Consider the following 26,629-nt stretch of genomic DNA (forward strand, 5'->3'; position numbering starts at 1 on the left):
AAATGATGGAGTAGTATTAGATGTGACCCAAACTGGTGTGGAAAATGGGGGAAAAAAAGTCTCATCCCCACCTGAGATTTTGCATGTTTGCTGTTCGTGTTTGGAAGGAACTTCAATTGCCCTTCAGACTGCCAGCACGGGAAATAGAGGCATCTCGCTGTTCAATTTTCAGATTGCTTTTGGAAATTCAGAATAGAGTTTGTGATGCTTTTTCTGCTGGCTTTTTTGTTGCTTTTTTTTTTTTTTTTTCTTAAAGATGCTGTTTTGCTTTTGTGAACCCTTCTTGCAGGAGGTTTGGTGCTAGATTTGTGTGGCAGGATGCAGGAGTGGTACAGTAACAGAGGAGCAGGCAGCCAGCAAGAACCGGCTCTAAGCGGCCCCTCGGAGCCTTCCTTGACTTCACCTGCCGCAGGTTAAAGCCCCATTGCGTTCTGTGCTGGTGCTTCCAGAGCTTTGTTTTTCAAACCCATCTGCTGTCAATACAGCTTTGGACAAGAGCCATGCTTTACCCAAGCAGGGAGAAAATCAGTTTAATATGTTTTGACTTAAGGACTACTTTTTTTCTCATGAGTAAGATGAGGGGTATAAATTCTTAGTTCTTACTCAGGCCACTGGAGAGCAAGATGGCAGCTGACTGCAGTACCTGAGTGTGGAAGCAGGCACCGCTGCTTGGGCTCTTGCTCAACAGGTCCGGGGAGCTGGAGCCACCTCAGTGTAGAAGGTTACACACTCATTACTGAGAGATTTCTTGAAATGGGTTTTGCAGTGGTGTCCCCGCCCTCCCTCCCCAGCCCTGTTCCAGAGCACCGCGCTCCATTGAGCAGCGGGCTCATGCTCCCCTGGCACGCTGGAAATAAGCACGTGGCAGCCCTGTACAATACCCAGACAACCAGCTGCCATCTAAACTATTTTGGATAAAAACATGTATATAGAGAATTTGTAAAACCTAACAACTGGCCCAATAAGCAAAAAAATGGTTGCTTACAGAGAAATGAGATGCAGGAGATAAGTGTATGTGAAATTACTGTTGCATTCATTATTCAGAGAAGCTGCACTTGAGGATTCCAGTTTACTGGAATACCGCTGCTGGTTCCCCATCAGGTGATGGAAGTGGGTCTTCAGCTGTGTTATGTCCACACTGCTGAACAAGAGTGAAGAGATTAACAGGCAGGCAGAAGCCAACCTCGTACAACAGATCTGTAGGGTTTGTCCCAGGAATCACAAATCAGCCATTCTGGGACCCTTTTTGCCTCCTTTTAATGCATCTACCGGTACTAGACAGACCCAGAGACTTAGTTTCTAAGTACAGAAAAGCTTTAAAAAAAAATTAACTGCAGTCACTATTGTGACAAGAGGTAACTAAGAGCAACTGGAGAAGTTTCTGAACTGCAGCCATCACTTCAGAGAACGTGAGTGTAGCTTCATGCCGAGGGTGCATGAAAACTGCAAGACCGTGACTATTTCACTGCGGTGCTCTGTGCTGAAATTCCCCAGTCAGCCTGACTGATGTCTCCTACACTGTTTACATCTTCATACTAATTTTAAATGTGACCTGAAGTAAGAGAAGACAGACAAGTATGGAGTTGCCTTTGCTCAGAAGTAAGTACTCGCATTGCTTCCTCAACCGACTGACACAAAATTCCAACTCTGCTCCAGTAAAAATGAAGAAGTTCAAGTATCCTTTATTCAAGGTTGAAAAATGTACCACACCACATTATTGCAAAAGTTCATAGGTACAAAACACTTTGCAGCTGGTGAGAAGGCAATAAAAAGTTGTCTTTTTTTTTTAAATTTGTTACTATAAATTACTGTTACAGTACTTTGCAAATACAGAATTTCAAATTGCATCATTTTAATTTTTCTAAAATTGCCCACAGTACTAGAAATTCCTGAAGATAAGGCAGCTGTTTGTTTAAAAGAAGAGGTAGCTGGTGTCAAGGGATTTCCATTTCTCTTTCAATGCCCACATACTTGAGGGCATCAGCTTGGCTATATCTGAAATTAAAAAATAAGACCAAAAATAAAAACCAGTAACACTGAACACTTCTGCTTTGTTGTTCTGACCTAACAGAACAGCACCACAGCCTGGAATACCATCATATTTAGATCTCCCATAGTTTCCTCACCAGCTGGGGCATGTATTCCTTGTGGAAGTTTGCAGATGCAGAACAATGCTGACTATCCAAGAAACTGCTTTTGGAGAAGTCTGACCAAAAGGCAACAAACCACTAAAATTCTACACTTTTTTTTTTATTATTTTTTTTTTGCCTTGAATCTCACAATGCTAAAGTTCATTTGAGCTTGAGCTAGTGGAAAGCAGCTGCATTTCTCAAGGTTGGCTTACTCAGCAGCATCGCTGCTCAGCTGGATTTTCTTCAAGTGAGATGCTTTTAGAAGAAAGTATAAACACAATCTTACACAAGACTAATTCTTGTCCATTTCTGAATGATGGGAGAGATTACCTTTATTGGTACCTAGGAAACCTACCAGAGAAAGTTTAATACGTGGGTCTGCCTGGAAAAGTTGTGCAGGTCTGTCCCCACCTGTCACTAAACTTTTCTCTATACCAGCTGCTGTTGCAATTTTGTAAGGTTCTTAACCAGTTGGTTTGCTCAAGTCAGTCTTAACTATGGTATCTGGCTTAAAAAAAAATATATATATATATATGCCAGGGACTGCTTCTCAGCTGCCGAGACCCGAGGCTGTAAGGAGGCAGGCACAATAATTAATCTTGAGCTGGACAGAAATACTGAAAGCTAATCCAGTCCGCAATAGGAAGAAATTACAAAAATCCATCCACCAACCTGTAGTCAAAAAACAGTTCTTCACCAGTCTGAATGGCTCTTTTAGCAAATATTCCTATTCTGTGATCACCATTCACCATCATAACTGTTTTAAAGAAATTCAAAACATATGTTAACACAAATACTGGTAAAACGTGTATTCTAAATAAGTATCCCACAACATTTCACACATGCTAAAAGCAAGTAAATTTAAAACTTACCTTTTGCATAGCAGTTGGGATTTACTGAATGGTTTGCAAACCTAATTTTGTTGCCCTTGCGTGTTGCATCAACCACAAAATCTAAGGGGAGGGAAAAAAACAAACAAAACCCACACGTGATGGATAGGTCACCTACAAACAAATTTTTGTGTTTAATACCTGCTGTGCTTGGATTTTAGCAGCTGGAAAAGATAACTGCAAGCTTCGCACATGGAAGTACATACTGGCACATCATCCTACAACAGCTTTATTGTTCTGCACGATGCCAGATACTCCTGCTGTGCTTTCCATTTATCTCCTGCCACAGTGGCACTACCTTAGTTTCTCATTTGAAGCTTCTCTACATTTATTCCATAAGAACAAGTACCATAAATATGCTAAGTCGACATTGAAAAAAAGCAGCTTTTTTCCCCTCCTTTCAAGTATTTTCTGGTATTTCACACTTCGTGCACTGCAGCCTGTACTTTTCACTTCAAGTGGCGTAGCCACATGCCACCTATCTGTGTGTCTTCCCCCCCACCCCACCCCCCGCCCCTGACACAAAATAACCATCGTAACTTACTGCTAATTTAAGTCACAGTAAAATTCTTTCAGACAACACCTAGCAAACCTTTTAAATTCTTTAGGCTACTTAATGCTTTCCTGTAATTTTACTCCATGAAATTCTACTTCTACTCATCTTGTCTAGTTAGCTTGCGTAATAAGCTGTGTCACCACTGCCTACTACCACTGCCAGCAGACTGGCATCTGCTGGGGGGTGACTGGCCATCAATATTAGGAATCCATGCACTGCTCAGAAAAGATAGGCAAAAGAAAAAGATTTCTCAGCGTTACTTGCTGCCTGCAAAAGAACCGTGCTGAACAAAATAGCAACCATACGTATTTTTACTTATGCGGCAAGGGTTGTGGCTAATACATACATACCATTATTCAAGTTAAACAGAAAGCTGCACATGTATTTGTCGTATACTTTTCCTCTTCTGTCTGCCTCATCCTGAGAAATAATCTGAAAGAAATAGTACTTGTAAAACTGACCACCTCTTCCCCTTTGTAACCGTAGCAGCTAAAGGTCAAAAAACGTAGACATTCTGAGAGAAATGTGGATTTTTCTATTCTCTGGGACCGAAAATATTACCAAACATAAAGTACTGTTTTCAGCAAGCATTCTGCACTTATCAAACCACCATGGTTTGTTCTTAGCACAAATAAGTTCTTGCAGAGCAGAAGGAAAGCAAGAATCACTTCTCATGTCAAGATCAAGACTGCATACCTGATTCGGGGTTTTATTACTATAGAACATAATTTGGTGAAAGTGCCCACTGAATTGTAGCACTATACTAAATGATTTTGCACACAATCTCTGCCACGTCTGAACTGAAATTACATCCAAGAGAAAAACTGACATTCCAGCCTCTCATTCTCACAAGAACCTATGTCAAATTTCTGGTGACATTTCAACTGCCTGGCCTCTGGGTCTGGGGCCTCCGACAGCAGCGCCTGTGTACTTCAATCACCTCTCTCTGTCTAAGCATGATACCGAGCGAGACAATCCCTTGGTCCCTAGCCAAGATGCAGCCTCACCAATTAAGCTCACACATAACAACTGTTCTCCACCCTTACCTCACCACAGTATTCAGAGATGAATTCATTCTTCTGTACGGGATCTTTGATGAAAATTCCCCAGCCTGCCACATCTGAAGGTGCCAAGAGCAAGTGCTGTGGGAGAGGGGGGAAGTTTAGACATGCCTGGCTTGGATTTAGGGTTTTTTTCATTTTGTTTTTAATTGTATCACTTAATGAAATGTATGCCGGGACTCCAGGAGAGAAGGCAAACATGGATTCTTCTAATTATCAAATGCACACTAAAACTACAGCTTGTGGATCAGAATTGTACGCGAAAGAAAAACCATGTAAAATACTTGAAAACCAGTAAAAGTACTAGTCTAACCTTGAAACAAAGGTGTTACATGAAGACATATGCGCTAAGGCCTTCAAACTGGAAAGGTCTGCAGACAGGAGCCCACTACTGATCAGCTCAGTATTTGACTGAACAAGTTTGTGAAAAGATGGTCTGGAGCAGAAATAAACTTTACTGGTTTATTTATTTAACAGAGCTGGATGGACTTTTGCACTGTTTTCAGTAGATGGTATACAAAGTTTGCATGTTAGAATCAAACACTGAAGAAAGAAATAGCCAGTATCTGTGTCTCAGCCAAACTTCCTTATGCTGATCCAGGGAAAGACTGATGAGTTACCACTTTAAAACAGCAGCCGCCTATTTGCAAGTTACAAGCAAAACCTGCACAGGGAAAAGGAGATCATCTGTTGCAGTGTCACACTGAAACCACGAATCGGTACATGATGAAATGTACACAGAGCTTAAGAGCAGCACAGAAGCATGCTAACCTAAGTGACAGCTACCTCCCTTTTTGTTTTTCTTTTCCTGTTTGACAGCATGAAGACAAAGAAATTCCATTCTCCGGCATGAAAATATAAAAAACACCTCAAAACCAAGGCAAGAGGCATGTAGTTGTACAGCTAGCTACATACTTTTTTGGATCCTCTCTGAATGCTGCAGTTCTTGCAAGAAACATTTTTGCTGTCCCAGTGGTCAGCTGCTCCACATGTTAAGCAGAGGTCAGGATCACATTCGCGTACAGCTAGGTAACACGGACACTGCTTAGTGTTGCATTGTGCTTTACAACGACATCCAGGAAACCTGTTTTGGCCTACAGTGGGATAGATGGAAAACAGAAAGGGCAATTATGAAAAAAGTACATTGTAAAATTAAGACTGTGCAAATTATAGCAGATCAGAATATTAAAAAAACCCCAAACTATAGCCACTGATATCTAAGACATTCGGAAGTACTGTAAATTCTTTCCTTCCCTGATTTTACTTTAGTCTTCCTCAATTTTAAGCCTGCAGACTATTTCTGCCTTCTTTCAATGGCTCATTAAAAGGAACAAATTAAACGGAGCATGTGCTCCCTTCTCACACCATTTGACACAATTTGCTGCTCCTGCGGACGATGCCTGCAGTACACACAGACTGCTAGCACAGAGTTAGAGGTTGGGGCAGTGAAGGGAATTTATAGATAGCTTTTAAATGTTTTACTTACATTCTGAGCTGCACTGACAAAACTTCTCACAGAAGTTTTGAGCAATTACACATGGGCATGAGCTATCACAAGGCTGACGTGGATGATCACATGGCTGATAGTTGTAAACATGATTCGATGACCCATCTGAATAAAAATAGCAACATTTTGTAAAGTTGAAAGGTGCAAACAAACAAGATGCAGTTCCCTTCACTCTTTGAAGCACAAATGCCCTTTTAGTCATTTAACTAAGAAAACCCCAAAAACGAACAAACCCCCCCCCAAACCTATGATGAGTGGGGTTAAAATCAAGACACCAAACCAGAACTGTAACGTTAGTTAGGTGTTTGTCACCATTAGTTGCCTGCATCCTAGTGCACTTCATTCTTCCCATTACTCAGCTGCTTCAAGGAATCGGAGCTGAAAAGTGTTTACTGTGGAAAACTGAAATACGAAACTACAATGGTATAATTCCCTATGTGAACGTGTTCTAGAATAACACTGAGATTATTCAGCAAAGTAAATTTGCTCCAATACCCAATGTAATTCTTACCCTAGAGCAACAGTCAACTTTCAAACAGACAGACTGGCAAAATAACACCTGGTCATTATACCACTGTGCTTTCCCAAATCAATTTTCCAATACAGACAATGCTAATGTTTTATAGGCAAGGAGGGACTATTGGGGGCAAGTTTAGAGCTTTACCTAACGAGCAGCTAGGAGAATTCAGTGCTATGTAAATTACACATGCTGTTAATACTCCTGAGCTTGTGTTGTGTTTGCATGTATTTGTAAAAATGCTCAAGTTAGCAATCAGCAACCAAAAAAGGACACACACACAAACTCATCAATTATTTATGTTGCTAGAAGTCCCAACCACTCTCGACAAATTTTCAGATAACTATTTCTAAAATAAACTGGTTTTTTAAAAAAACAAATGCCGCTTTTTACTGCAGCTCCTATTGTTAATAACATTTTTATCTGTACTTCAATGAGGCCATACTGAAAAGATTGCAAATTCAGCCTCCTCCCCTTTTCATTCAATTATACAGAGTTCTTCGAGTTACATAACCCAAACAGTACCTTTTTGTCCCTACAATATCTGTAATGAGAGCTTACTTTTTTTCTTTTTATTCCCCCTATAATCTGTAGCTCCCCATGAAATGTATATAATGGCCTAACATTAGGAAGAAAAAGAACCCAAAACCCCAAAAAACAAAACCAAAAATGCAATAGTAGGATCTTAAAAATTCAGGACATAAATTGAATGGAAAGATGCTAACCCTTTTTCAGCTGTATCTTTCTGCAATGAGCAGCCCACAACCTGCAAAAACACAAAACAAACACAAAAAGGTTGACAGGAACTCCTCCTGCAGTGGGCTGGGAAAGGGAGCTGCACCCACACTTGAATGAAAACGGGAAAGCCGCTGGTACTGTGAACACCTGCGAGCTGCACACCAACCAGAAGTGGTTGCAGCAGAACCACCCTGTCCCAGGCTCCTGCAGCTGACAAGATTGACGCTCCACCGGCTGCTCCCTCCCCCTCCCCATACGATTCTGCTAGTCCCAGAATTGTACAGGCGAGCAGCCCCCCCCCCCGCCTCCAGCCCAGGCTAAAGAGATGCTTAAATGCAGATGGCCTTGAAAGAAAACCTGCAAAGAGGAGGCTGCTGGAGCTACTTCTAAGCAGGCAGCAGCAGCATTGGAAGGAAGGATGTGGAATTGCAGATAGGGAGGAACATGTCTAAATGGGGGAGTGAAGGTCTGTCACATTGTACCACATTGGTGGCTTCCCAGAGATCGCAGCCAGGTAACAACCTTCATGTGCTGAGCTCCCAAGTGTATAAGAGCAGGGATCGCATCTGTCTGGCACAGCCACATTGATGCGGCCTCAGATTTCTTCTGGTTGGATGGACTTTTCCCAGTTTGTTCTACCCACTGGTACTGTGCTAAGCCTCTTCCCTTCTACTTCAAAGTCTGTACGCCTTCATGTCCTTAGGGTTTTCCTCCAGTGTCCTTTTTCCCCATTAGCTTTGCTAAGCACTCCATTTGCAGGAAACAGTGTTTTTATTGTGTGGTTGTTTGTTGGGTTTTGTTTGTTTTTAATAACATCATGCTTTTGGTTACGGTAACATATCTCACTATAAAGTTCTTGCAAGTTACAATTACCCCTTTTATTTTGTATCCATGTCAGATTGCAAGTTCTTAGTGCAGGAAATGTCTACTAATCCTTGAAAAGCTGTGTCACACACAATTGAGCAAAAACACCTGTCTTGACCTTTGGTACCAAAAAAGAAAACCAGACTTTAATTTCAGTAGCCTTAAAATTAAAAGGAAAAATCAGTAGGTTTAGTTTTACTTCAAATCTATGCATTTTAGTTAGCACTTGAATTTCAGTGAACAAACTGTAAGAAATTTAGAAAGCTTATACTTCTTGAGCTTTCTTAGTGTATGATCTAGCAATGTTAAGAGAATATGGGAGAAGCCTCATTCCCTGACCAAAGAATACACTGCTAGCTGCACCTAGCAACCTCATTTTCTGGGCAGATGTACTTAGCAGTCCAAAATACTGGTGAACACTATACTCAAAAATCCCCAGCACAGGACACTTAGAAAGCTATCCTGCCTTTCAGTGAATACAACACTCAGAAAAATGTATCTCCTGCTGTAACTACTTAAATAGAACTTTTTAACTGCTACTTCTTTCATAAAAGCATGGTATCAACTTCTACTTTAACTGAATGATGTGCTGGCCCCACCACCACATACAAACACTTTGTGTAAACAAGGTTCTTTGTGCAATTGCCCTTTCAAAGCTTTCTAACTTAAGTCAGACTGAAGTGCTCAACAGCCAGCTCGGCACCCCCACAGGTTAGGAGCCCACAGAAGCAGGCTTGTCCAGGTAACTGAGGCTGAGGGAAAGGAACAAGCCCAAAGACTAATCAGTGTTACAGAGCACTATAATGAATAGATAACGTTCCTATTAAGTATGACTTGTTCTAGAAAAAAAGGCTACCAACATTTATTTATGAATTATGAGATGCTGACTCTTTGAAGACAGTTCCTATATAACTGAAAGAAGGAAAACAGTTTTGACTTATACTACTGTAAGGCACATCAAACTGCTTTTCTTTTTTGTCTGGCTGGTATTCAGCAAATGTAACACATACCGTATTTTTGAACGGCTCTTTCACAGAAGTTTGTCTGTCAGCCCAAGACAGTAAGACCTGGCATACCAATCCCTTAAAAGCTTTCTGTGGACAGACTTCTTCAAACCTCATTTCATTAGCAATTAGTATGATTTCTCCCCCACACCCCAGGTAAGCACTATCTTAATACTTTAAAAGTAAAATGCCACTTGCTGACTAGTTGCCAGCTGAGACTTCTTGGTTTCCATGGGAAAGTATAGACTGTATAGACAAGGTTACCTGAATATGACAAGGATTGCCACCATCAATAAAACATTAATACTAACAACTCAAACCAAATAGAGAATTAACACGTTGCCACACATGGCAAAGGCTTAGCCACTCTTGTAACAGAGAGTGGTCTCACAGGAGGGAGAGAACCTAGCAAGAAAGGAGCTGGAGACACCAAGTACAAGCATGAATTGTGGTGAATGACAGAAAACACCATGAAGTAAGCTGCCAACACTGACCAGTTCAACAGAAGGTTTGATTAGCACAATTTCGGCTTGTAACTTTCAAAAACTGCCACAAAGCACGGCAAATTAATGCAGAAAGCTGAAGCCTGAATGAGTATCATACTAAAGGTGGACTAATTGATCTATCTGCCCTATAATCTGCTATCTTAACCAGAAACAAGAGGCAAGATGTGGTCCCATGCACCAAGAAGCAAAGGTAATGAAAAGACAGAAAGCTGAGAAAGCCCTCACAACTTGAAGCTTCATAAAAAAAAAAAAAAAAAAAGGCAAATTGAAAAGTCAGTAGCAGATTTCCAAGCAGGTGGATTTGTACATCTGGCTGCTGACATCTGCAGGATAGCCAGCTTAGAAAACAAGTGTTTCCAGAAGCATTACGATCAGAGCTGTCAAAAATATTGTTCTTCTCTGCTAACAACCTACTAGGTTTTGCCAGAGTTTTAAGGAGGCACTACTATCATCAGGCAGCAGAAACACATTCTTTGGAAAAAGCTACACTCACATTTCTTTCTCTGCACAGGGATACTCTGCTACCAGAAACAGCACTGAAATTCAAAATACGTGCCAATTATGTCAATATATGTAGTTAAGTCTTTGTAGTGATTGATATTTCTGGCATCACTCAAAGACTTCTCTTCAGTCTCCTAAATCCTATTTTATCCACAGCCTCCCTGCCACTCTAAGACACAGCCTTCCAACCAGGTGGGACATAACAATCCATGTCAATGCCTCAGCTGCACCTTTTGCCTGGTAACAGTAAAACTTTAAATCCCTATAAAAAGGCACCCAGAACTCTAGGCAGAGCCACATAAGCTGTTCAATACAGGCATACTGAGCAACCAGCTCATAGTCCAGGAGAAAACAGTGACTTGCTGCTCCACTTAGAAGTGCACAAACCTATGGAGCCGAATGGGACCCACCCACCGAGCTGGCGGAGGAGCTTGCCAAGCCCCTTTCCATCATTTATCAGCAGTTCTGGCTAACCAGGGAGGTCCCAGCAGACTGGAGGTTAGCCAGTGTGACACTCAACAACAAGAAGGGCTGGAGGAGGATCCAGGGAACTGCAGCCCTGTCAGCCTGACCTCGGTGCCAGGGAAGGTTACAGAGCAGATCACCCTGAGTGCCATCACAAGGCATGTGCAGGACAGCCGGGGGTCAGGCCCAGCCAGGACGGGTTTATGAATGCCAGGCCCTGCCTGATGAACCTGGTCTCCTTCTACAACAAGATGACCCACCCAGTGGATGAGGCAGTGTCTACCTGGGCACTGACACCATCTCCCACAGCATCTCCTGGAGAACCTGGCTGCTCCTGTCCGGGCCAGGGCACTCTGCATGGGGTTAGGAGCTGCCTGGAGGGCCGAGCCCAGAGCGCAGTGGGGAATGGAGCTCCATCCCACTGGTGCCGGGCACAGGGGGTGTCCCCAGGGCTCGGTGGCAGGGCCAGTCCTGATCAACATCTTCACCGATGGTGCAGACAAGGGGATGGAGCACACCCTCCATCAGTTGGCAGCGGACACCAAGCTGGGCAGGAGCGTTGATCTGCTGGGGGGCAGAGGGCTCTGCAGGGGCTGGGCAGGCCAGGCCAAGGGCCCGAGGCCAGTGGCGTGAGGGTCACAAGGGCTTGGTGCTGGGCCCTGCCCTGGGTCACACCAGCCCCAGGAGCTGCAGGTGGGGGGCAGGGGCTGGGGAGCTGCCGGTGGGAAAGGGCCTGGGCGGTGGCCAGCAGCATCCTGGCCTGTAACAGAAACAGCGTGGCCAGCAGGGCCAGGGCAGTGCCCATCCCCCTGTAAGCCGCACTGGTGGGGCTGCTCCTGGAATCCTGTGTTCAGTGTTGGGCCCCTCACTGCAAGAAAGACACAGAGGGGCTGGAGCATGTCCAGAGATGGGCAGGGGGCTGGGGAAGGGGCTGGGGCACAAGGCTGATGGGGAGCAGCTGAGGGAGCTGGGGGGATTCAGCCTGGAGAGAAGGCGGCTCAGGGGGGACCTTCTCGCTCTTTACAACTGCCTGACAGGGGCTGTAGGCGGGGGGGGGTGGTGGTCCCTTCTCCCAGGTAACAAGCGACAGAACAAGAGGAAACAACCTCAAATTGCATCAGGGGAGGTTTAGATTGGACATTAGGAGACATTTCTTCACTGAAAGGGTGCTCAAGCACTGGGACAGGCTGCCCAGGGAGGTGGTGGAATCAACATTCCTGAAGGTGTTCAAAAAAATGCATAAATGTGGTGCTTAGGGATACTGTTTAGTGGTGGACTTGGCAGTCCTCGATTAACAGTTGGTCTTAACCTTAAAGGTCTTTTCCAACCTAAATGATACTATGGGCACCAAGATTGCATGGGAAATAGGTAAAGTCTTGTAAGCAAATCTGCTATCAAATCAGTTACAAGAGGGCATTAAAAGCAGCCTTCTGCTGCTGCTCTTCTCTGGCGTGAGTGCTGCTTTTGCTCAAAGGCTGTTTGCCACACATACACACGGAAAACCTGTGGACCAGGTTCACAGTGGAAAAGCGCAAACAGGACAGAAGGGCCTTCCTGGCTCTAGGGCTGAATTTACTCCAGGAGTAAACAAATTCAACTCAAAGAAATATAAGAAAAGACTTCCAGGTGGTTTTCCCAATTGCTAGTTGCAGGACATCTTTAGGGAGTGCTCAGATTACAGTAGTATGTAGGCGGGCTAAAAGGTTTTCCTGTCTTAAAAGCCTACTGCACATAGAAGAATGGAGACAGCTTGATTGCCACATATTCTGTGAAATCAAATTAAAAAAAAATAATCTCCTTCCTTCAGTGAGAGTTAAAAGAATTAAAAGGCATTTCAGAACTAAATGGCTAGCATAAAAGTTTTTATATTGGCAACTAGTAAGAACAAAACATCAAGAAACCCCATAAAATGATATGTGATTTTATTTACTTGGGGAAAAAAAACCTACTCAATAAAAAAAAAAAAAAAAAGTCTCAAACTCCTCCAAAACAATGTCAGCCTGGTAACCACACAATCCATTTCAGCTTCAAAATGCATTTGAGTCTTATAGTTGCTCTTTTCAAACAGATGTAGTGGCATCATTTTCATAGCTATTTGCAAGAATCTGAAAGCAAGCTAATTCCCAAATGCATATTCCAAACTTGCACTATGGCTACTAACTCCAGATTCAAACACACAAGCCCATGAAATGCCCCAAAACTTGAAAACTGTGCCTAGAGCATTAAATCAATAGTTTTGCTGAAAACAGAATCTCTTCCAGATGCTTGCTGAATCTTTTCCTAGCTCACATCAGCTGCCTCTATGCTACAAAGCAGAAACATTCTACTCCACATCAACAGTATCTCTGAGCCAGTATCAAGAATTTCACTAAGCCTGAAAATAATAAACAGACAAGCTAAGACAAGAATTGATGGGAGAAGAACTGGAAGAACAAACTTAGGGAAAATAAGGAAAGCTAAAGGGAGAAATGGGAAACTTCATGGAAAAAAAGTGTACTTATTGCTTGCAGAAAGAAATGTTCTCACTAGTTTTCAGTTAGCTTTTTACCTCCCACGTTTTTACCCCTGGAAATAAAAATAATCAATGCAGGGTCGCATTTTCAAACCTCAGGATTCTCAAAGAAAAATGCATTTCACTGACAGTAGCCACCAAGTTTACAATTTCAACAGAAATTGTTTCAGGTGGTCTTTGGGGCTCCAGCAAAAAGCTTGATTTTGACCTTCGTTGTAGCTTCACTTCAAATAATAACTTGTTAACCTATTTTTTCAGCTGGAGTTCTAGTTGATAATGAAGCTGGGGTGCTACAAAGGAACATTCAGTCTCTCAAAGAAAAAAAAAAAAGGCAATCCTACTAGTTTGCTACATTTTTCCTTGTCATCTGAATCTTAATGTAATACACTTCACCATAAAACCCCCATAAGTTTTAATTTACAAAATACCATATAACGATTATTGAATCCCATTATAACATTTTTAAATGTACTGCTTATTGCTGTAAACAAAATTATACCACAATATCTTGAATTTTATAACAAGCTGTGTAGAGTATTTCTAATCTAAACTTAGTTTGACGACTTGCAACAATACACCTACAAGAATGTGGCTGTTAAAGAGGTTAAAAAGAAGGGAGAGGGGAAGAGAAGAGGAAGGTTATAATTGCCAATGTGGTAAGACTTTTGTCTGAAACCAAACCACCTTTTTGTTTTATTGCTGCAAGTTTTGGTTTGGGAAGCAAAAGGAGAAGAGTTGCGTGACTTTTCCTCTAAAATACTTTCTGTTCTTATCCCCTGTATCTTCAATTTATTGTTATGCTAAGGTTATTTAGTAACAGATTTACCTGTGTTTCCTTTTCTTCTTTCTGGGAGGAGTATCAACATCTTCAGCAGGGACTGGAGCAATAATACTAGATTCCTTTACTCTAAACTCATACACCTAACAAGAGATACCATAATACATCCACGATAAATCTCTCACTAGTAGAAGGTTGCTCATTTTCTAAGTTAGTATGATTTCCTCCAACCAACAACTTACAGATTATATCCAGTCATAGTCTCTTTTCAATACATTTAAAAGTTGATTATTTTTGTCATTTAAGAACAGATAGTCTAATTTAAACCTCCTGTCAATGTAATTTAAAAACAGTTTTAAAACTAACTTTTATATATTTGTGGCATGAATTCTGGATCATAGCATTCTTGGGAAAACCAAGAAAATGAATTCATTTTCTGTTTTGGTAATCAATACTAGTATTTCTATACTTCAGTTTTAAAAGTAAAATGCTATCTATCATCCCTAGTAAGTAGATTCCCTTCTTACCTGCCTGCATGTTTTGGTCCCAATCAGTCTGGCAATTGCACAGAAGTTGTCATAGTAGGTGCCAATAAGAACTCTAAACATAGAGGCTTCTGCACCACTCCATTCCACATTCTCTGGGGGCTCAATATTTGGCTTCATCTTTATCGGTGTTTGACACCTAGAATTTGCTTCTGTAATAAATTGAGAGTATGGGTCAATGTAAGGCTATGTTTCAAAAACTTTACACAGCCCTTAAAAATGGCAAATTACTAACTGTAGTTAAAATATCCCAGGTTTTTGTTGTTTCTTATTTAAGTGCCACACAAAACAGCAATTTTCACATACCTCTTAACAAAGGTAAAAATTAGGTAACAGTAGCTATTGAAATTATATGATCTCACCTCTATAAAGAAATCTAGACAATCTGGAAGTTTTCTTATAGGGTCCTATTTGATTAAACTCGTATTATTACTCAGTCTTTTCACTCAGTTCCATACATGCCAAATACCTGGTTTCTACAATCGCATGGCCCAACCTTTTGCTTATTTTATTATTTTTATCCTCTCAAGCACTGTAGCTAATTGAATAAAGAAGCATTGACTAGCCTTACCAGAGGAACTGGATGTTTCATCTTTCTTTTCTTCTTCTTCTTTATCATTGTTTTCTCCTCCAGTTTCAGTTCCAGCTTCTCTATCGCTATCTGTGTCTTTTGATTCCAATACATTTATTGTCGGCGTGCTGGGTCTGCTGGTGTTGTTTGGAAGCCTTCCCCTTCGGCGGCCACCTGGGCGCTTTGGTGGTGTCTTTATACGCTCAGCAGTCAAGGCAGCTGCAAATTCCTTTGCACCTTCCTAAACACAAAACATGCAAATTTTCAGTAAAGGAATTAGAAAGTGTTTTCACCTATGATCAGGGACTGAGGGAGAACACATTCTACCTGCATGCTGTATAACTGCATTATTCTACAAATTAATCATGCACACACAAATTTGAGTTAAATGTACTTTAACCATGAGCATATGTACTTTTGATGCTATCGTGAAAAAAATCTGCATTTACTTATGAAGTACTTATGTCGGTATTTCAGTTATACTTTTGTTTTGGCTACCAAAGGAAAAATAATTCCATAGGAAGTTCCTATCTTCCTAGATGACAGAAAAGGAATGAGAATTTCCCACAGAGGATATCCTTCAAAATACAATACTTCTTGTAAGTGGCGCTTAAACAATACACATTCTGCACTTTTTTAAAATGCAATCAATCACTCATGATTTTTCACTCATAATTGTTTTCTAGTGGAAAGGGGTATGACAACACATAGCAAGTTTTTAAATTGGAAAATTACATGGTTTCTCGTATTAAAAAAATCAGGGGATGTATGAGGGAGATTCGAAATTACATTACTAAGGATTTCACCTTATTAATTTCCATCCTTTGTTTCTTAACAGCACAAATACTGGATGGAATTCGCCTCCAGCAAACTAAAAAAAACTTTATAATGTTTACTTGTGATGCAACTTGCGAAACAGCTAAGTCTGTAGTTTTTTGACAAGACCAGACACAATAGCAGCAATGTTTTATTAGGTGATAATAATCCTTCTTCCCTACAAATATCAGGCTACATCTAATAAGAGCTAAAACTATTCCTACTTAGGTGATTGAAAGTTAACTTCTTTCACACAAACTGAAGATAAGATCATAGACTGCGAGTAGCCCACAAGGATATGCAGTATCATAGATCCAGCATGTTCTTACACTAAGTGTAGCTTGCTATATTGCAGCTAGCGCTAGCACTTAGTGAATTCTAACATATGAAATTATCTTACCAGATGTTGATAACAGTGCGGTCCACAAGGCTTATTATCTAATGCTGTTTCTGTATTCTTTCGTTTATAAGTATTAGGAGTTGCATGGAATGCTGTTAAATCAAAACATCACATTTGTAAGCTTTAATACAAAAAATACATTAAATACCTAACCTCAAACAGTATCTAAAACACAAGGTTTACCAAGACTTCACTAAAATCAGAATAAAAATGATAACAAATGGAAAAAAAAAACCTGCAAAATAAACCCCGTCTAGTGACATCTGACTTACCACTTTAACACACAGAGACAGCACAGGGGTAAGTTTCACATATGCCCGTTTACATCAGTGAAGATATCACCACATTTGTTTCATGTATCAAGGAAGACTTACTATATCTCCTTTCCCCACAAACAGAACAGACTTTACTTCTGTTACCGTATTAAAAAGAATTATTCAGGGCTTCACCTAATAATGTGTGATCATCTCTCAATGCATAAAATTCAGGTGTTCAATTTCTATCTTGTCAAAAAATCCAACCCCACATACTTTGGAAAAGTAATAGACCCACTTTTCCTTCTTGTTAGTGAGAAGGACGCACAAGTGATTTTACTCTATTAGTTTATCAGCACTCCAACTAAGCTGTCAGGTGATAAGAGTTCAGTTCCTACATCCCAGCTGCAGGGTAAAAATAAGTTAGCATCGCACAGTCACTATGGATCAGAACAACGACAATTAAGTCTGCGACTTGCAGAGAAGTGTCTGCTCATGTACCTGACAGACTGTATAGCTCTGTATAAGCTGCAGAAGGGTGACTCTGAATGGAGCAGAGCCAGGCACATTACAGATGCAACACAAGCACCTTCATAACAGCATGGCAGTTTCCTACACATTCCTTTAGCCAGAGCTCATCTCTACCAACTTTCTGCCCGAGCCATCCCTGCCTCACAGCAGGATGTTTTCAGAGACTGACTTTCCCGGCTTTGCTGAAGTCTTGGGAACTCTTTCATATCCCTTACTGTCCTGGTTCCGGCTGGGATAGAGTTAATCTTCTTAGTAGCTGGTGCACTGCTGTGTTTTGGATTTAGGATAAGAATAATGTTGATAACACATTGAAGTTTTAGTAGTTGCTAAGCACTGTTTACACTAACTCAAGGACTTTTCAGCTTCTCATACCACCCCACCAGCAAGTAGGCTGGCAGGGACAAGAAGCTGGGAGGAGACACAGCCAGGACAGCTGACCCAAACTGGCCAAAGTGATATTCCATACCATATGACATCATGCTCAGTATATAAATTAGGGAGAAAGCTGGCTGGAGGCCACTGCTCGGGAACTGGCTGGGCATCAGTTGACAGGTGGCAAGCAATTGCATTGTGTGTCACCTTGTTTTATGCATTCTAATTCTTTTATCATTATTTTCCCTTCCATTTCTGTCCTATTAAACTGTCTTTATCTCAACCATGAATTTCACTTTCCCCCCATCCCACTGGGGTGGGGGTGGGGAGCGAGCAGGCAGCTGTGTGGTGTTTAGCTACCTGCTGGGTTAAACCACACTACCTTAACTGAAGCCTGGAAAACATGCAGCTAGATTCTCACCAGAACTCACATACTCATGTTTCCAGATTATACTAGGAGCTTTTTGAAATACCATGCTTAGTTTTCTGCAATTCTCTTTTAAAAGAAATTTCTTCATTCTCAAGGAACAAAATTTTCTGGGTTTAATATACAGATATCTATCTATCTATCAATAGTTTTCCCCCCTAAAAAGTATACAACTGCAAGGAACAAAACTGGAGAATGCACTCAAGTTAAAAAAAACAAAGCAAAAAACCAACAAAAAAAAACCCACCAACACTCAGTGCTACCTGTGGGCTTCCTAACGCTACAAAAGACACCAATCTGAAAATGCATGATTCCCAAGCACTTCAAAAGCACTTACGCTGTGGTTTTACCACAGTTCAAGCTAGGCAACCATAACTAGCAGTTAAGAAGTTTTTCAACACTCAGTGAATAAGAAGTGCTAATGTTCAAACTGAAAGAAGAAATCCCTCTCCTCTATCCCCTATTAATCTGTAAGGGCTGTTCTGTACCAACCCACACACATCTTTCTCCTTCAACAAGCCACCACCATAGGCTTTCCTACTCATCTGGTTTCTAGACCGATTTCTAAACAAGGCTTCTCTTCGTAATAGTCCACTACACTTTCAAGACTGAACCTTTTGAATGCAGTCCCTTCCCTTTTAAAGAATGTGGGCACAGCTCACGTAGGCCTTCACAGAAAGTTTTTAAAAGCAAATCTCATTTCAGTGATCTGGTTTGCAGCATAGCTTCACAAACACTTGTTTTGGCACCAGTGGGGAAGGTGACCAGTCGTGGTGAGCACTTTAAGAGAGCTTCTCTGATGAAACCACTCATCTTGGAACCATCACTTCATGCTCCCCTCCCATAATGGCGATCAAATCATAAATTGTACAATGCCTGTATTAATGACAGGAGCACATGGGAACCTCAAGGAAGCAATGTATTCTTCCAAAGCTTTCTTAAAAAGCTATAAACAATAGAAAAGTATCACTAATTAAATATTGCATCACTTTCTCCAGAGAAATATATTACATTTTATAAATCAGAAAACAAAAAAGCTTTGATTTTCCATGTATGATATATAGATACATAAAAATTATTTACAAGAAAGTACAGAAATGTAAATTGTGCTTATTATTGCTATCAGCACTCTTTCTTCACCCACATTCCAGTTAAAAGCTCTTACATGGTATGTCACTTCTCATATGTTTTACATATCGTTGAAGTGTTCATACATTCTGTAGGTAAAATATGTTAAATAACAAAGAAACCTTGCAATGTAATTACAAGTTATTCTACCTTATCCCAGATTTTTAGAAAGGAAGAGATGATGGCTGCTCCCCACCCAAAAGTGGAGGGGAAAACCCCCACATTTTTCAACACTGCATCTTTAAATTTGCACAGTATACCATTTCATTCATTCAGGGTTTTGGGTTTGGTGGGGGTTTTTTGGTTGTTTTTTTGGTTTTTTCTCATGTAACTGTTTTACCCTCTCTCCATACCACAAGGAAAATAATTTTGCAATGACACAAAAAAAAACCCATTAAATCATTTGCAAGCCATGATCTGTATCAGACTGCTGCAATTCACAGAAATCAAAACTATTCTTTTTACATTGCTTGCAGATGCAAACACTCTCTCAATTTCATCTGTGCAAGGTCCTAAAATGAGGTTGGGTTTTTTAAATTGTTTGCCTTTAGATGATGAAGAAATGTTTAGTTTGAAATGCAGTGAAACAAATCAACATTTGACTTCTTAAATCAGCGAGACCTCAAAAATATGCTTTATCTGGTACTCCATATTCGAATCATATATCTTGTATCCCACTATTTCAAAAACACTCAACATAGTGTAGTACTGATAATTATAGTCAGAATCTACCACTGCTGTTGTGAGGTAATTTTTGGAAGGCTTGTTACAAAGAAAAGACCCAAGAAAAACATAAAAATGCTTGTATAGCTGTATTATGAATCTTGCAAATATCAGCAGTGAATTATTTACAAAAAAATCAAAGACGACTTTGTAGAATTTCCTAAATAACTAAACTCTGTATTTCTTCAATAATCTCCTTAAGAAAGTCATTCTAAAACTGCTTCACTGAGCATGTTTTCTGTCTTTGAGATTTATTACCTGCCTCATCCCCAGTGGGCTCAATTCTCATATTTTTCATAATGTGAAAGTACACAGGCAACAGTTTAGCCTGAAATGTACATTTGCTTCACAGTCAAGCTATTTGGGAAATTCTCCCTACCTGATATTTTTCCTTCTTCTAAATTCTTTGTTAGTCCAGACATTTAGGCATAATTCCTTGCTGTCAGCAAATGAAGTCGGTACACAAGTTTTTTCAGTACTGTCATCACCTGCACATAAAGGGATTGCCAGGTCGTCAAGGGGACTTGACACGTAAAAATCTAATGATAACTTTTCTAATATTTAACTCAAATGTTCTAGAACAGAGATTTGAAACGCCATAAAATAAGGCTAATCTTAACAAAAATGGATTCCAAGAGGGGGAATTACAAAAATCAAACCCAGACCTAATAGAATTCCTGGTTGTTTTTGTTTTTTTTTTTATTCTCTATGCCTTCTCTGGAGATGTGCACCTTTTGAAGTACAAATCTGATCACTGCAGTCCACCATGCTACCAAAGTAATTCATCAAAAGTCATGTGCAGAAGCCAGAACACCATTCTATTTTTTAAAAAAGTTCAATTATTAAATTGTTGCAGAGAGACACTCAGCCTTCCAATAACCAGAGTAGTATTTTTTTTTGATGAGTTACTTATTCCCAGCAATGAGTCTGGTGGATTTTGACAATCTTAAAATTCCACAGAAAGCAAAAAGGTCATACAGCTGACACTGTCAGTTTTTAACAGATAACTTCTTAGCTCTAGACAGACACACAGAGAGACAGACACACAGAAAGAAAACAATCTCTTCCTTTGGTGTTACTATAGACAAAAGCAGAAGGAAGCAATGCATCCAAAGCAGTGACCAGTCATTGTAGAGGTGGGATTTAGGTATGTCTCAGGGAACAGGGTCTGAAGCATCAGTTTACTACATTCAGTGTGCAGTCTGAAGGCTACACAGTGAATGTGTAAATCAAGCTTCAAGAGATCCCTTTGCAACAATCAAGTATCAAACATAATTTTTATCAGTGACAATGCATGTGCTGCATAAACTCATGAAAAGCATTATCATAACTGGTAATTTCACACTCCATCTTGACACAAAAGTACATCTTTAATGCCTCCACGGTGGAAGCGTTATTCTTCCTTCTTTCTGCTATGGCCCTGAAAACTTGATGAGATGACGTAAGGTTTGGGCCTTTTTAAGTACTAAGTATGGTTTAAAAATGAAGCCTTGGACATGGAACACTTTGGAAAGAATATTGACTTGTTTAAGGCACTTATCAAAAAATCACCAGCGAAAAGAACTTGAGTTGGTGCCTCAAAACCATGGACTGCTAATACCAGGTTCCCCAGAGTAACAAGTAACAAAATGTGGTCTGTGGATCCTTTCAGTTCTACTTCTAACAATCTGCAAAAATGACGATGAAAGGCAAATCTATATAAACTATGTAAGTAATCAAATATGTGTGTATTGTAGAGGAGCACATATCTTCACTAGAAAACTCCCACAAGTTTATAAAATTCGTGAGAAAAATGGCCTAAACCCACTGCTGCATAAGTACCTAAAGCCTTCTGGGGTGCTACAAGAAAAAGTTTGTTCTCACTATGTCTGGACAATGCTTTCTTGTTGACTTAAAAACCAAAATCCTTTTGAAGAAGTAAAACCAGACTGACACTCAATCTCCTTGATAGACTATTCAGAGTGTCAAGAACTCATTAAACCACTGCCAGATGAATGCATTTGCCAAGAGGTAGCATACAGCTTTGCTTCCCTGTCCTACAGACTAAGGCTGCACTCAAAGCTTCTTGGAATGAGTCATCTAAGCGACTAAGATAATCCTAAACAAAACCTACAGCTTCACAGAACACACCATGTTGAAGCTGGCTGGACAAGGCAGCAAGCTGCAGAAACTTACTGTTCTTAAACATTATTCAGAAGCAAGAGCTTCTTTCTTTGTATTTTCAGGCAAGACCTGCCAACAGAATGCAAGAAAGTGAAACCAACAGACCTAACTCCAAAAGCCACAAATACTGAAGAAACTAGGAACAGGAAAAGCTTCCCCTCTCCCCACCATCTGAGAACAACCCCAGTTCCTCCTGAAACTGAAAGGCAACTAAGGGATACTACAAAGCAGCAGCACTGTGTAAAACCTTCAGTGTGAAGTACAAATACAGGCAGACTGCATGTGTGCTGGATGAGGAGCTGCTGACAAAGCGCAAAGATTTCCCAACAAACATGCATGCACACTCACAGTGGGACATGCAAATAAACAGTTAAGTCAAAAGAGAATTAATTTGAAATAGAAGGCATCATAGTATTAACTGCAAGTCAAAACCATTTCACATTTGACTGTTAGGTTCCCTTTACATTTGGCTCAGTTGTCAGAGAAAACTGTCTCAAGTAGCACTTCAGAGTCTCTCTTACTCTTCAGACCTTGCAAATGGAAACGAGCTTCATTGCCAATGCTCTTGTTAAATCCTGCCCCCAAAAGAATGGGGCAACATGAAAACAATTCACTGGAAAGCATACCGCAATTTCTAAAACTCAACTGTCAGAAACAATTCTTCTTCAAATCACCAGGTGCATGTGAAGTGGCTAGAAAGTAACCTGAGAGAATAAGAGTTGGATATTCATTCTCCCTGCCGGAAAATTAAGCCAGTCTGATGAATAACTGTGTATTTTTATGGAGAAAAATATTCCATTCTCCATGCACAAACTGAGAAAGTGTAACACAAAAACAGCAGTAGAAAACAACATAGTTTTCTTGAAGACTATAAAAAGAGAAGTAACATTATAGGTTGGTCCAAGCCAGGAATTCTATATGAATTCCTAAATGCAAAAAGGATAACAAACTACCCCAAACAGGTGCATTCAGGTTTCTGAGGTGTAGTTTTCACTGCAAAATGATGTCAGTATGGACAGGTTGTTCTAGTAAACTTTAGCGATATTCTTGCTTTCATTTTTCTTCTCTCTCCTTCCTCCTGTATTGCATCTCATGGTACTTTTAGGTTTCCTGACTTGCAAAAAATAGAAGATATACAAGCACACTATAACTGTACTTACGATGTAAGAAGCAATCATACTTAAAACAGCGTCTACAGAAGAGTGTGTGAAAAGAGTGCAGGCTTTGCTCCCTCTGAACAGATTTAGCATTTGGTCCATCTATGTTTGGTGTGCATTCAGGAGGAAGAGCTCCAGGAAGCTGCTGCTCAGTGAGTTCTTTGTATCTTAAAAGAAAGAAATAGAAGTTATTTACTCAGTATATTTTAAAAAAGTAATTTCTGATTCCAGTACCGCTCTGCATTTTCAGTGACAAGTTAAAAAAATATATTAAGAAATACGTGCCAGCTAGAAATGTTAATCTGTCAATGATGCAACAAGTTATTAGTGCCATACTCATTGATACAAATGTGAAATTGGCTAGGAAAGAATGCATTTACTTTCTGGGCCGTCATCTCCTCATATACATTACTCACTATTACTCGCTAACTCCAATAAGGAGACTTTTATTTTTTTTTCTAACAGAAGCTGTTATTTTACCACCTCAAAAACCCAATGTGGATTATTAAACACATACAAGCCCCCAGTATTTTCAGTAGTTTGAAAGGAAGGCTAATAAACACCTCTGTATTGTTTGACTCTGTGGGAACAGCCAATTTCCTTCAAGTAGCACTTGCAGAAGTTACACAATTGCCACAGAACCTAGATGCAAAGGGGACCATTCCTAATCAAAAAGTATTTAATGAAGCGAAGGAATCTTTGTTTCATAAAGCAACACAGCAATATATCTTAAGGAATACTTCTTACTTCTCTTTCAATTCTTCGGCTGTACCCTTGTCTGGAAACATTGAGGAAATGGCTTCAAATATCTTGTCAGAAGGAAATCTTCGAGGTGGGTGGCTTTCTTTCTCTGTCAAAGAAGCAAAAAATTTGGAAAGCAAAAAAAATTATATTTCTGCTCCTTCGCTACTTCAAGGAGGTGTTCAGAGAAAGGGGGACTTCGCCAAAATCCTAATAAAAAAAAGAAGCAAAGGTTTTTATTTCTAAGTTACAGACAACTTAAACTGCATTAAGTGATCTTTCCTGCTGAGAGAACTCCACTAGTAAAATTTGGAGAAACCATTATTTCACCAGCAGATGGAGATGGCAATTCAGAACCGCCTACTTTAGAATGGTATTTCATTTTCTGAGTACCAAAGCATTTATTAGACAGATCTTGACTGATTTTTGGAGCATTTCACTGTCTCAGTATGCAGATAAACAAAAACCGGCAGAAGTGCCTTTCATAGTATTATCTGTACAACTCCTGAACTAAATGGAAAAGGAAATGATGAAGAAAATTATGCTACTTTAGACCTGAAAACTGTCTAGTAGAAGGGTTTGAACAAATTTATCGAGTCATTAAGGAAAAGGGGTATTGTTTTAATTTCTAAAGTCTGCAGACAGACATACCCATCCTGTTACCTTCCCGATCTTTTTGCTTGTCATCTCTTTCATCAGGATTGTCATCTCCATCATCATCATCTTCATCATCACTATATTGACCAAGTGCATTGACCAGCTCAACAAATATTTCATCATTGATAAATCCACATTCTGAAATTCAGCAAAATTGGGAGTGAACATAAAAGCACAAGGTGTATATGAAGTATTCTTAATCCTCCCTATACCTGAATTATGGCCAATGCTGTAGTTTATGAATAACAGTCCTGTATTTTTCATGTCTTAGTTTCAAGTTATGAACTGAGAAGAGTTAAAAATACTCAGTATTTATTTCTTAGACTGACAACAGGGGAACTTGTTGAAACTTTTCTTTTCCTGACTCACTGTGCTTCATACCAGCAGACATAAATAAATCTCTCTTCCTTGGAAGATAAAATTACTTACTAGCTAGACGATTTAAGAGATTTTATGCCAGAATCCCAATTCCAACACGGTTGAGTTAAGCCAGCCTGGAAATGCATGCAAACAGTCTATGAAGCTATCCTTGGATAGCTAGGGAATCTCCAGAGAGATTTTTTTGGTTGGTAGTTCCATAGCATCCACTTCCCCACTACAGACCCCACTGGCAAGCTGATAAAAAAGAAAACAGTTATATTTTAAAAAATCAAGAGAAAACTGAAGGATACAATGCTGCATATATCTGCTTATTAGCTTAGATTCTGCTGTAAAATTCAGAGGGCAGCGCAGACAATACGGCATTTCTGCAGAGAGGAACATCGTAGTTAGCGTTGACAGAGACTGCTGCTGTTTTTCAAAAAATAACTGTGAACTGAGTGAGGACTGTAGTGCCAATCACCATCCTTTTGAACCTAGCCTGGGATTGGATGTCAAACAATAACTTGAAGGAAACTAATAGTTTTATTCCTAAGTAGACAAGGCATGGTACTTCATTTGGATGTTTTAAACACAGCTTAACATACACAAGTTAGTACTGAATTTCTCTTCCAAAAGTGCAATTACAGAGCTAGCTGACAATCCTGACTCCTGCATGGGAATGCCTCTGGATTTCAGATTCCCACAGCACTTACATTTAATTACAGTCACACAAGAATACTAGTTACTGGGAGACTAAAAAAAAAATAAAAATAAATCTTTCTGCTTTTGACATATAGTTTTGAAGGAACTATAACAGTAATTGTCGTCATAAACTTGAACCTCAAGACTACGAAACAAGATTAATTTTAAATCTAGACTGATTTAATAATAAATGAAATCAATATTTCATTTACTAGTAACGTCACTATTTTGACATAACGCGTTCTCCGACAGGGATGTCAGCAATCCGTAAATCTGTACAAATATCCAAAGGCAAAACCCCATGTAACATTTCATGTTCCTCATGAAATATAATGTCCTTAGGATAGCTGGTGCCTTTAACACGACTGAGGTAGGATTGAGTAGCATTTATTACTGAGTCGCAAGCTTAACCTCCATGAGTGGCATACAATGTACTCAAAAGATGTAGTTCTCTCTCTCAGTCACTCCAGCATTAACAGGAATATAAGCAATTTTAAGAAATAATTCCCCATTTGGGCAAAGGCAGGTGGGTGGATAATGTTTCTGTGAAGGGGAAAGCAGTGTAGTCAGAGAAACCTTCACAACTGTAAAGTTCAGGCTTGTATAAGCCAGTTCTGAGTGGATACGTAGAGCAAGTGAAAGGTTGCTACTTCACTGAGACTTTTGCAAACTAAGAGATAGATGACATCGCATCTAGTCCCCACACAAAGTAAGAGGTAAACTACACCAAACAATATACATAGCGTACCAACAGAGGGATACAACTTTGCTCTATATGCTGACTTATAGAAAAGAGGTTTCTAAATAGCTAATAACTTCCTTAAAGGAAAAAAAATCCAAAACCACAAGAGGTTATTCTATCGAATTGCATCCACAAGTGTTGTCATTACCAGAGTTTTGCATAATTCTGCCACTTTCTGCTAGGCAGGACAGGTAGGGACATTATATTCCAAAGCTCCAAACATAAATTTGAAGACTTCTCCACATTGCAACTAGGCATTATGATGAATCACTCTATAGACCAGGGAAAAAGTCAATGTGTTTAATTTCT

The 26,629-nt window shown here is 40.0% G+C and overlaps 1 protein-coding gene across 13 annotated transcripts in view; it reads right to left on the bottom strand.

The window, feature by feature from the left end:
• Positions 1-1,651: 1,651 nt before the first annotated feature.
• The window catches only part of EZH2 (enhancer of zeste 2 polycomb repressive complex 2 subunit), a 52,540-nt gene continuing 27,562 nt past the window's right edge, over positions 1,652-26,629 (bottom strand). For 11 of the 13 annotated variants that reach the window (XM_037386552.1, XM_037386551.1, XM_037386550.1 and 8 more), the window contains 15 exons: positions 24,511-24,654; positions 23,866-23,968; positions 23,122-23,285; positions 16,364-16,455; positions 15,148-15,388; positions 14,559-14,728; positions 14,080-14,174; positions 7,389-7,429; positions 6,126-6,251; positions 5,555-5,733; positions 4,625-4,720; positions 3,929-4,010; positions 3,005-3,085; positions 2,805-2,889; positions 1,652-1,995 (listed from right to left, as the gene is read on the bottom strand). In XM_037386552.1, coding sequence (XP_037242449.1) covers positions 1,935-1,995; positions 2,805-2,889; positions 3,005-3,085; positions 3,929-4,010; positions 4,625-4,720; positions 5,555-5,733; positions 6,126-6,251; positions 7,389-7,429; positions 14,080-14,174; positions 14,559-14,728; positions 15,148-15,388; positions 16,364-16,455; positions 23,122-23,285; positions 23,866-23,968; positions 24,511-24,654 — 1,760 coding nt within the window. In that variant the 3' untranslated portion in view covers positions 1,652-1,934. Of the gene's footprint in view, positions 1,996-2,804; positions 2,890-3,004; positions 3,086-3,928; positions 4,011-4,624; positions 4,721-4,742; positions 5,304-5,554; positions 5,734-6,125; positions 6,252-7,388; positions 7,430-14,079; positions 14,175-14,558; positions 14,729-15,147; positions 15,389-16,363; positions 16,456-23,121; positions 23,286-23,865; positions 23,969-24,510; positions 24,655-26,629 lie in introns of those variants that run through there. The other 2 variants (XM_037386546.1, XM_037386556.1) reach the window with 2 other exon arrangements.

Source organism: Falco rusticolus, chromosome 4 (genome assembly GCF_015220075.1).
Source record: "Falco rusticolus isolate bFalRus1 chromosome 4, bFalRus1.pri, whole genome shotgun sequence".
NCBI lineage: Eukaryota > Metazoa > Chordata > Aves > Falconiformes > Falconidae > Falco > Falco rusticolus.